General features: G+C 40.9%; 1 protein-coding gene across 7 annotated transcripts in view; it reads right to left on the reverse strand.

Annotated features, from left to right (window-relative positions):
- CACNA1C (calcium voltage-gated channel subunit alpha1 C) overlaps positions 1-12237 on the reverse strand; it is a 590913-nt gene that overhangs the window by 48589 nt on the left and 530087 nt on the right. For all 7 annotated transcript variants that reach the window (XM_063447661.1, XM_063447667.1, XM_063447665.1 and 4 more), the window contains 2 exons: positions 4862-4894; positions 2360-2488 (listed from right to left, as the gene is read on the reverse strand). In XM_063447661.1, the coding sequence (XP_063303731.1) occupies positions 2360-2488; positions 4862-4894 (162 nt within the window). The remainder of the gene's footprint in view (positions 1-2359; positions 2489-4861; positions 4895-12237) is intronic.

A 12237-nucleotide genomic window follows, 5' to 3' on the forward strand; every position in this document is an offset into this window, starting at 1 on the left:
CACTGTTTGCAGGAATTCAACTGTCAATCCATTATCTTTGGTTTATTCACTAAACTGCGAGCAGTCAACTGGCAAGCTGAAAATGTATTTATATTTTTTGCCAAAACAGCTGAACTAGTAAATCATTCTGAGCGCTCACAAGGGGCAGTCAATGCAGGCAAAATTGGTTTTATCTGCTAGTGTAATCAATTGATATAGGAGAGATAATTAAAAAGGCCTTAAAGTGGAAACTATCAGAATATTTCTTTTTATCCCTCAACATTTATAGAATTAGAACCACTCTTTATACATAAGCTCTACTGTTTCTATACAATGTTACCGACACTTAGTCAAAGGCAATCTTTGCTCGTATATAGTTTGGGAGAAAACTATTAATTAAAACAATTGGCCAGGCGGAGCCTGACCATCAAGCCGAGCGGACGCAGGTTATGTCGGCTCCTGGGCAAAGAACACTTTGTCGACTTAAAATCACTAATTCCAGCCCATACTTGGCTACCTGCTAACGCCTGCCAACCTCTGGGCATTCCTAGAATCGAAACAAGCAACTGTATGCCCACGCTGACTGCCAGCTGAGACTTGCGGCCTCCTCCATGGACGGGGCGGGAGAAGCGGCCAATCTTCTGATCCTGGCCTGGAGAGGCAAATCAAGCACACGGCCGGCACCCGTACTTCCCCCCCCCCTGTAGTCCGGTGGGGGTTATCCCGGACCCCATCAAGCAACCTCGACTATCTTGCACCACTAAGTCGGCACAACTCCTGCAAGCGCGAAACACTGCAGAGGTTCCAAGATGGCCGCTGCAAGGGAATCAGCATGGCGGAGAGAAGCAGAGCTTACTAAACTGAGCAACCAGACCCTCAACAGCATGACTTCCTCCGACCCAGCCCGCCACCGGGCAAACTCTGGAGAATCCATACCCTGTATGCCTCATGCCCTCATGGGAACGCAGATTCAACGCAGCGTTCGAAGCGGTCTGCACAGCCTTCTGGGCCCGAATTGAGGCTCGACAAATACAGCGGTCCCACGCCTTACCTGCCACTGGGGAGACTTCCAGTGCAGAACAGACTGCACCATGAGAGACGCTCGAGCATGCTCCTTACCTATCTCGCAGGCAGGTGAAAAAGCCACATCACTCCCAGGATGACAAGCCGGGTTCAGATGCCCCCACTTCATGCCAAGCGGTGAGCGGAGACACGACGCTGCAGACCCAAACACCGGCAGTAGACACCGCTGTCCTGGAGCTGATCGCTACGGATTACCCGGTAGTTTGTGCCCCCGGGGGTGGCTTTTCGCAACAGCCCGGACCCGAGCCTCACCAACATTAGGCCCAGCATCTGCCGCTGCCTTACAAGATGGCACAGGGGGATAACACCGCACCTCACAAACATCCGAGGTGCCCACCAAAGACCGGAGTCGGGTGAAACTCCATCCCGGGAAACCAGAGACTGGGACCCGCGACCTAAGCTGGCACAGTATCATTCCATGACACCTGTATTAAATGTTCATATTGTGGACTTAACTGCCCAGATTCACTCGCAAGACACCTTAATGCGTAGTCAGTTATTCAGCTTACTTAGCACAAATGATAAGGAGGGTAGCCAACATTTCACTACTGACACTCACTGCTATTTCTCAAACACACACTTACATCTAAGCAACCTCTATGTCTTAGATTACTGTCATGGCAATATAACTACAATCTGATGTGCAACTAGTTGAGTTAAACGCAATTTCAACCTAACATGTTATACCATAAAGCGACACCTATTAGCTTGTTATCAATATGTAATATCAAAAAAAAAAGTGCATTGTCTATCTACCCCCCACTGTACCTACTGTCTTGAAATCAGCATATGGAATGCCGTTGGGGTACCATATGTATACCTGTAACCGCTATACGCACTGCAAAAATAAAGAATTAAAAAAAAAAAAAACAATTGGCCAACACTAATTGCCAACTGAGCAACTGAGCTTCACCAGTTAAAGAGTCTCATAAAAGGTTGTGCAGTCAAACACTGTTCTTCCTTAGTAAAGTGGCTCAATAAATTAGATAACCTTTCACTAGCTTGTTTACGTTCTTTTACAGTGATACCAAGAGATTTATAATACCAACAATTGGCACAGTAAGTATAGAATGAATTCAGTGCATAATTACAATCATCCTAAATATACAGAATAACCTTTGTTACTCTAGTTGAGATGGTCAAGAATACCTATAATGTACTGCATACCATTGGAGGACCTGGTCTACATCAGCTAAACTGCTAACTGGTAATCATGAATGCACAGAGTTAAATAGTTGAGCTCTCAGAGTTTTTATAACCCTGTAAGCTAGTATGACACAATCAGTATTTCAGTTACCTGGAATGACTTGATGAATGTCCAGAGCAGAGTTCGGATCCCCTCTCCTCGGCTGAGAAGCTTCACCAGACGCATAACACGGAAGAGCCTGAAGAAGGTGATGGAGATTCGGGAGTTCTCCTCCACATTCTGGAACCCAGAGTAGAGGGGGTAGGTTACAGAGTAAATGGATGTGGTGAGGACCCGTCTAGGAAACTCAAGAGGCTGCTTTCTATCCCATATCTTACCTGTACTGGAAGGCCCCAGTACTGCAACACCTATATGGACATTCCCTACCTAAGGCTATAATCAATGCCTCTTGATATTCTAGAACCAGATACCTAATATAACTAATTTCTGACAAAGGTCCATCCTAGCATCAACAGCAATAAAAACGTATAACTATCTCTCTTTTGTTAAATATATCTGTTTATCCTATATTCTACTGCTGAAACCACTGTGTAATGTCTACCTGCACTGAGAAGCATTATAAATTTAGCTTGTTCCGACTTTTACTTTCTGTAATCGAGCCAAGGACCAGATGTTTCCTATACGAATATATCCATTAACATGTTAATGTCAAAACAGCATGTTCAGAATGTCAAGCTTTATATGAGCAATGCTGAAATGAGGCTTCATTCATAAACTAGCAGAGTTCATAACGGCTGAATTATTTTAATGCCACTTCCAGGGTTGTTGGGTAATAATGTTATGAGTTAGATGGGTTGTTAGAACTAGGAAATATTTTGCATTACGGCACACTTAAAGTTAGAATAGTAGATGGGCTTCAGATACTAGGCACTGTACTAAATGTCCACAACTCTCATGGGGTCCAACACAGTGTCCACTAAAACATGTGGTTCATTGCTGTACCTCACACTATAATGACTCACATGAAAAAAATAATTTATGAATGCAGCTTCATTATACTATTGCAATTATGATGCTCCACATTTTAACTTGCCATTTTTATGGTGACACATTTAAAGTGAATTGGTCCTGAACACTCATCCAAGCTGTGGCACGGTGGTTCTATAATGGGTGAATTCCAGTAATACCAGGCTAGGTCACAGTTTATTCCTGGTTTTCCAAGTCTAACCTGAATTATAGATATTTAAAAAAGAGGCATTTAGGGTAAGTTGATATGTTAAAATACACATTTTTTCCCCTGGTTCCAGAAAACAAGGAGTGGATATTAATGTGGCCATCTGCTTTTGCAAAGGTGACATAGTTTTTAAATTGTCCCCTGTTACTTGCAGAAATATGTTAATAACCAATGGTAATACTTCCGGAGATAGAATTGGACACCTTGACATTAGCTCGTGTTTCCTAAGTTCTTGTTCAATAAAAAAAAATATGGCATGTGATTTCTGTCTAAATATGGCTTGACCTAATTCTAATATGACTTGAAATTATTAATATAAAAGTTTCCTTTTGCATTCCTCTATGCGAAACCCCTTTCCCAACACATACCTGCAGGAAGAAACATCAAACAGAGGAGAGAACGGAAATAAAGATTTTTTGCTGAGAACATATACAGGGTTCCAAATACTGCTGGCAGCACAGGGGGTGAAAAATACAAAAACCTGCTATGTTATACATAGTCGAATCAGGAGATTACGCTTGATATCCTTACTCTCTGTACATTCTCTAACAGCTGCACAAACAAATTACCGGTAATGCAATTGGTAACTAGGTGTGAATTTGAATTGAGTTGTATTAAAAATATGCAAAAGATTCTATGAATTGTCTTTTGTTTTACATTAATAAATATATTAATGATCTATTCATCTATCTAATCCATCCTTCTAACCTCAACGGCATTGTAGGTCCTATCTTTTTATCGGAAATAATACTCCAGTACAGAAGCCTCTATCATCTGTATTTCTAAACCCTGAAACTATTGGATTGCTGTACTACCTAAATTTACTTGCAGTACTTATACATATTATATCGCTCTGTCCTTCTATCTCTGTTAGTCTGCTTGTCTATACGTCTCTATAGCTATGGAATTATAAAGCACACCGGAAAAAAAAAATAGGACTGTCATGTTGTTGCTTAAATGTCTTTTCTTATGTACATATCAAAGTTGGATATTACATTTACCTTTTAAATTAAAAAAATAATGTGCAATGCCAACATTTTGGGGAATGAAATACAAAATTGATTGTATTAAAGCTGTCTGCATAGTTCTCAACAAAAATCTGGTCTGTTCCATTGTCTCTGGGTTAAAGTACCAGAAAGGTATATTGTTGGACTGGCCTTTCTGGCAATAAAGGAGTTAACATGATCCAAGAGAAGCTTACAAGTACAATAAGTAGTACACACATAAAACAACAAATTCACAGCTCAGTAGACACCATAACAAACACCACATGGCGGCCACAGGTCATGCAGAAAGAGAGAGAGAGAGAAAGAGACTGGACAAGGTTTGGAAAGAAAGGCCCATAAAGCAGGGCTACATGAGTGAGACAGTGTGTCAAAAGTAGGGGGTAGTGCTCTGGAAGGGTCTTAGTGTCTTACCATGGAGGAGGAGCATTGGGCATGTTCACCTGGCTTTAAAAAAAGGTAGACAGAGATAAGATGTAATTTTGGCTAAATCCACAGGGGATAAAATACATTAAAATAAGAAGCACAGGGGGCAGCAAGGAGAGAAGCAAACTGGAGAAACTGGGGTTACCATCACAATACACCTCATACAGCCAGATCATGTGGGCCCTGATCAATATTATGGTGAGATAGATGTGTCTTGTTGGTGTTCTGGCATTTGTTTTATTGTTATGTATTAGTATGACTGCCACAATGATAGAAATACAAAAAGGGACATGTTCAGACCCACTCATCAGGAAAGGAATAACCTAAAACAAGTTCACGCGGCATTGTGGAAAGTGCATTTTCATTTTGAATGCATGTTGAGGTAAATAACATTAAAAAAAGACTAGGTAACTAGTCACAGAATAACAAGTAACAAAGGTAACACAAGAGTAAAAACATAAAAATTACCAAACTGGAGATTGTCACCAGTGGCACAGTTATAAGATGATTGAAGTAAGAATTTAAATAGATCCCGCTGAATGCATTTTTAGATAAGTCATGTATGAGACATTGTTCATATGTCTAGAAATAATCTACTGGGGGATAGAACATGCCCACCACTGTAATACAATCTCTTTTGGAATATCTCTTTGGTTGCCATTTATTATTATGTTAATAAAGTAACATGGTCAGAACAGGTGCCTGTTCTTTTTGTGAAAAACAACAAGAAATCTGTATCATAAAAAGTTGGGTATAGTCCTTACAATGACACTGTAAATGCACTAATGCAATACATTTTCCTTCTCAGAAATCCTGAGATGTTTTTTTCGAAAATAGTGTTGGTACTACTAAATAGACAAGTGGCTCTCCTGGACAAGTGTCCTGCTTATGGATTTTAATATCGGCCTAGTTGATCATAGCTTCAATTTATGGTTTAAATATCTAATCAGTGGACAGGTACTAAGGCAACACTGGGGATTAACTGTTCTTGTAAATAATATCTATACCTGAATATAGTAACTTGTTTATTGTAAGAAGAAAATCATTTGTAATTATTCAGTTAAAGGGTCAAACCTTCTTCATTATCAATGCGGTCAAATTTGAACTAAGTTTGTAACGATAATGAAGAACTGTAACTGAACATATCGATGCGGTTGACAAAGGTGTGGATTCTGGGTGCCAGGGAGAGTCCTGGTTTATGTCAAACCACTTCTAAACCACATAAAACTAGAGGACAGTATTTAAAGACGGTAAGCTTAGAGCAGGGGTTGACTACCTTCAGCACTCCAGATGTTGTGGACTACATCTTCCTTGATTCTTTGCCAGCATTACAGCTATGAGAGCATTGGGAGATGTAGTCCACAAGATGTGGTGTGCAACAGGTTGCCTATCCCTGGCTTAGAGTGTTGCTTATAGTTTCTCTGTAATTGAGAATTGTAAAAAATAAGGCAATTACAAACTTTCTTCCAAACTGATTGAAAAGTTTTCGAGCTCATCTGTTCTGGCCAAAATATGCAATTCTCTTATCAGTTTGCTACAATTACAATAGTGGTGAATGAAACCATTTTGTCTGCAAGTATTTATAGCATTTGCAGTACTCTGGTTGACTGACACTGTTTGAAGACAATGTAGACTAACAAAGATTTAGGCTTGAAAAAGGCGTATGCTGCTACAATCTTTGTGACTCCTGACGCAGTGTCATTAGTAGAGACTTATTCCTGATAATAAAATAGAGTATTTAAAAGCAACAAGTGCCAAATACACACACCACTCCCTGTGTATAAAATAAGAAATAATGATACTTATATATATACAGGTACATATGGGAGATGTTCCATGTAGTAAAATCCTATAAAGACAAAAGATACATAGTATAGACTGTATATACAAAAGAAATATATGAAAGTGATAGAATACACTCACGAATTCCAGAGCCGTGCCAGGCTCTGTATATAGTGCCCAAGGGTGCCTTAAAAGGCTATATGGAGAATCTTGGATGATGTCCCCCAGAAGCAGGAAAAAGCAGCAAGTGATGATAAAAAAATATTACATTTATTGTAAATAAAAGTTTAAAAGTAACTGTGCAGGTCCCATATGGTGACACACAAAATCACAGTCATGCAGACGCGTTTCAACTCAGTCCGAGTTTTCATCAGTGCATAAAACATCCAGCTGCTGTTCCGTTTTAAATTCTCCGCTTTTCTGATTGCCGGTCACGTGGGCGGAAGTTCGGGTGGCCGGCGTCTGACGTCACTTCCGGTATTTTGGCGCTTGTTTTCCGGCTTAATTCTGTTCAATGCATTTGCCCAATTGAAGCTGGAAACTCCACATTGTAAATGGAGTTTCCAGCTTCAATTGGGCAAATGCATTGAACAGAATTAAGCCGGAAAACGAGCGCCAAAATACCGGAAGTGACGTCAGACGCCGGCCACCCGAACTTCCGCCCACGTGACCGGCAATCAGAAAAGCGGAGAATTTAAAACGGAACAGCAGCTGGATGTTTTATGCACTGATGAAAACTCGGACTGAGTTGAAACGCGTCTGCATGACTGTGATTTTGTGTGTCACCATATGGGACCTGCACAGTTACTTTTAAACATTTATTTACAATAAATGTCATATTTTTTTATCATCACTTGCTGCTTTTTCCTGCTTCTGGGGGACATCATCCAAGATTCTCCATAAAGCCTTTTAAGGCACCCTTGGGCACTATATACAGAGCCTGGCACGGCTCTGGAATTCGTGAGTGTATTCTATCACTTTCATATATTTCTTTTGTATATACAGTCTATACTATGTATCTTTTGTCTTTATAGGATTTTACTACATGGAACATCTCCCATATGTACCTGTATATATATAAGTATCATTATTTCTTATTTTATACACAGGGAGTGGTGTGTGTATTTGGCACTTGTTGCTTTTAAATACTCTATTTTAATACTTTGATTTTAGGGTGTTGGGGAACACCTTTTTCCACTCCAGTACTGTGTTTTGATTTTACTGTGTAAGCGCCATCTACTTCTCTTTTTTATTCCTGATAATGTAAGGTGATCTAAGATATCCAAGATCTAACAGTGGATTGTACAACTCCCGTTGGCTAAAATGTGTGACAGCAAGCTTATATATTATTGAACCTTAGAAATAAACTATTTTTTTTTCTCTAAAATAGTTTAGGGACTTTGGATATAATGGAAAGCTTTACAAAATAGGTAAAACACATATTCAAAAAAATATATTGTTTATGTAAGTGTAAACTGATTGCAAAGCTAAAGTTCCCAGCAACAGCACATGTCTGCTTATCAACACAACTTTGAGTATTGCCCTAATTGGTGGTAAACTCCTCTGAAAATTACCTCCAAATTGATTAAAATTAACTAAAAAGTGAAGCCCATCTCAAAACTGCCTTATGTGTGGCCAACTACCAGCTATCCCTAAGTAACACTATTAACTAGAAGAAACTTTGTTCTTCAACCTTTCCTACTCCCTCACACCATGTGTATTTTTTTGGCTATAGATAGCTTTGCATTGGTCAGAACCTCTACCTCTTCACACATTCATTCCTGTTTAAAGCATTGAGATGGTCTTCCGTAACTTTCTTCTGGATATAAAAAACAATTTAAACAAATATAATCCTTTACTGTCAAACAGTTGTAATATAACCTCTTCTTCTGTCTCTTGAAACAGGCAAGGCTACTTTTTTTTAGCAGCCTACTTTTTTAGCACTAGTGGAGTATGAAAAATGAAAATACTTTATACATATGACATTCTTGGTGTATCCCAAATTACAACAGTATTATTTTGATGCTGAGTGGAACACTCTGGCACCATAACAACTTCATTGAAATGATGTTGTTATGGCTGTCAATCTCTGCTATTCAATCTGCCGCTGAGGAGGGAGAAAAGGCTACCTCTACCTCCTTTTACTAGATTGCAATCTGTCGCTGGGGAGGGGGGGCAACTACCTCCTCTACCTTGGTTGTGATTTATTTCTAGGGAGTGAGGCCAACTACCCCCTCTCCCTTGATTGTTATCTGCCGCTGGGGAGAGAGGCTAACCAACTCTGCACCATGGAGCACAATCTTCTGCTGGGGATGGAGGCTGGTTAACTCTACCTTCTCTCCTTTGGTTGTGACCTGCTGCTGGGAAGAGAGGCAAACAACATCCGCTCAATTGTTTGTGATCTGCTGCTGGAAAGGAAAGCCGACTGCCTCTTCTCCCTGGGTTGCACTTTAACACTGGGAAGGCAGACCGGCTACCTCTTCTCCCTGGGTTGCAATCTGCTGCTGAGGTCAAGGTCCCCATGCCAGGGGTTGGGGATCCTGGCAAGATGCTCACCATCACTGTTATTTACGTGTGGAGGACACAGGTCCCTCCAGACTTACCTGGCCAACAGCCTTGGGTGTGAAGTCTATGAAATACCCAGTCTCTGGGGCCCGCTTCTAAACAGAGTCGAACAGTCGCCCGTAATCCTGTTCAAGCTCCCACTCCATGGTTGCCAGATGGATCAGATCTGGTTCCAGCTTCGTTGCTTCTGAAAGATCTAGTAGTTTCCCTAGTTTCCCAGATGTCCCAGAGTCGAAACTCCTCAGGACTTCTGAATTTAATATAATCCACAAAGGCCAACCATATTAAGTCAAGGAGGGTCATCATCTACAAGTCATGGATACTGCTGGACAGCATGCCTCAGTATGGCCTGGTAAGCATTGTCCAGTCACAATTATTTCTGGTCCAGCTCCTTTAATTTGAACACCAATTCAGCCAGAGGCTGCTCACCTTGGAAAGGCATTCGCATATCAGCTTGATCCCAAAATCGATGCACAATGGTTGACAGGGATTCTCTCTGGAGAACCAGAACCTTCTCAAGAACATCATCCAGAGTTCCCGTCAGATCCCATCCTTACAGTACAGTTTGCGCTCTCCTGAAACAGGGCCATTGTATTGGGACATACCTTCTTGTAGTCGCGACTGGAACTCTGAGATTTGGCATCTTGACTGCTCTCCGCCATTTGCCAATGCGCAGGCCTTGCTGGCCAGGCAGATTGTCTATCGGTCCATCTCTGTGGGCACATCCTCCCAGATCAGTTGCTCTACCCCTGATTGGCTCCAAAAGCCAATACCTTCTAATGCCACTCTGGAACTCCTTCTCGGACGAAGAAGGGTACTGGCTGTACAAGACAGTTGCCAATCTTCCCAGGAGTGGACGACTCAGCAAATTCACCCCAAAGTTAGACCGTGCAGTGCTCGAAAAATTGCAAAAAGCCAAGAGTTACATCTCAGACTCTACAGGCCTCAGTTAACATGTTAAATATGTTAAATGTTAAAGTTCATGACAGTATAATTAGAAGTATGGATTGTTTGGAAGGATCTCTCTAAAACAATATGGCAGCATGGCTTAGGTTTAAAAGTTGCATCTGAACAAACGGAAAGACTTCTAGAACAATGTTTGTTAGACAGACAAGACCAAAGTGGCGATATTTAGCCATAATGCACAGCACTACGTTTGGCAAAAAATACTACAAAGCATATCAGCACAAACACCTCATACCAGCTGTCAAGCATGGTGGTGAAGGAGTGATGTTTTGGGCTTGTTTGTGCAGCCACAAGACCTTGCAGTAATTGGGTCGACCATGAACTCCTCTGTATTCCAAGGTATTCTAGAGTAAAATGTGAGGCCATCTGTCCGAAACAACTAAAGCTTGGCCGATATTGGGTCATGCAACAGGACAATGATCCCAAGCACACAAGCAAATCCATAACACAATGGCTGAAAGAATCAAAGTGTTACAATGATCAAGTCAAAGTCCAGACCTCAACCTGATTGAAATGCAGTGGCGGGACCGTTAGAGAGCTGTGTATAAAAAAATGACAGCAAACCTCAGTGAACTGAGAAAATGTTGTAAAGAAAAGTGGGCCAAAGTTTCTTCACAACAATGTGAGACACTGATAAAGTCATACAGAAAACAATTATTTCAAGTTATTGCTGGTAAAGGTGGAATTACAAGCTAAATGTTCATCTGAGGTTGCATTTACTTAATTGTAAGACCTGCTAAGGAACAGATTATTGTTATTATGTCCTTGTCACGTCTTGTTCCTGCTGCAGATAATTTCTGTCTATGGCTTCTGGTATCCAGTACTCTTTTTACAATTCTTGTTTAGTTTTTCTTGGTTTTTCTGGTTCTCTATTCCATGTCTGGTTTTCTTTATGCTGGGTTTTCTGGGTTAATTCCTGTATTCCGTTCTTGGAATTCCCAGTCTCTTGGATTCCTTTAAATGTTTGTTTTTTGTTGCCACACTGTTCCTTTCCCATTAATCCTTTTTTTTCAGTTGGTTCCTGCAGGCAGTTGCTCCAAGTCCTCTGCCCCTTTCTTGCAGGTAAGTGCTGTGTGTGTTTTATTATTCTTTATTACGTCATGCATATCTAGGAAGTCTAAGACCCACCGTTAATTGGAGTACTATGGCGCAGTGGTGGGCTGCATACATCTTGGCCATTTATGTACATCTATATCTCCAATGTTTTACATATATAGTACTTAGTTTTGTCCCCTCTTGTTTTGCCTTATATATTTTGTCTTGTTTTATTTTGTCTTCCCAGTTCATGTACAGTCCTGTCCTGTTCATGTTTCCCTCATGTCTTGTGTACATGTTCTGGACTCTGCTTTCTATCCTTTTCTGGTTCTGGGTTCTACTAGTCTTTTATTGTGTTCTTGTTTGGTGCCTGTTCTAGTCTTGCCTTGTTTCTAGTACTGGTTACATACCTGCTGCAGAGCCTCCCTATCCAGATCCTGGGAGGTCTGCATATTACTCTACTAGTTCCTGGGATCCGCAGAAACTGCATCAGAGCCCTGGTATTAGGCCGCACAAACCCTGGTGCTCAACACCAGGGGGCACCAGGCCCTGATTGCTCATTTCCACGAGGTTGACTCCGATCATCATCAGGCACACAGGGGTCCCGGTCTCCATAATCCCACCCGGGAGAGTCCTGATATGTAAAACCATAGAATTCAAAGAGGGTGTACTTTCTTTTTCCCATGATTGTATATTTGTTTTATCCAAAATGTGCTAAGCTATCATCAGGACAACGTTATGTAATTGTCTACCAAAGGCTCCTCAAGACCTCAACTAGAATACAATTTGGCTTTCTTGGATTGAGCCCTTCTCCTTTTTCTTCATATATGCTATATATAACCTGACTAAAAACTAAATTCAGTCATTAATAAAATTGCTCCATATCTTCCACAAAAGGGGAGGGACAACTTAATGTGAAGGGTTACTTATGCAAATACTTTATCAGGGATAGGCAATTTTTGGCACTCCAGATGTTGTGGACTACATCTCCCCTGATGCTTTGCCAGAATTAAGAG

The sequence above is a fragment of the Pelobates fuscus genome, chromosome 3, assembly GCF_036172605.1.
Source record: "Pelobates fuscus isolate aPelFus1 chromosome 3, aPelFus1.pri, whole genome shotgun sequence".
In the NCBI taxonomy this organism is placed as follows: domain Eukaryota; kingdom Metazoa; phylum Chordata; class Amphibia; order Anura; family Pelobatidae; genus Pelobates; species Pelobates fuscus.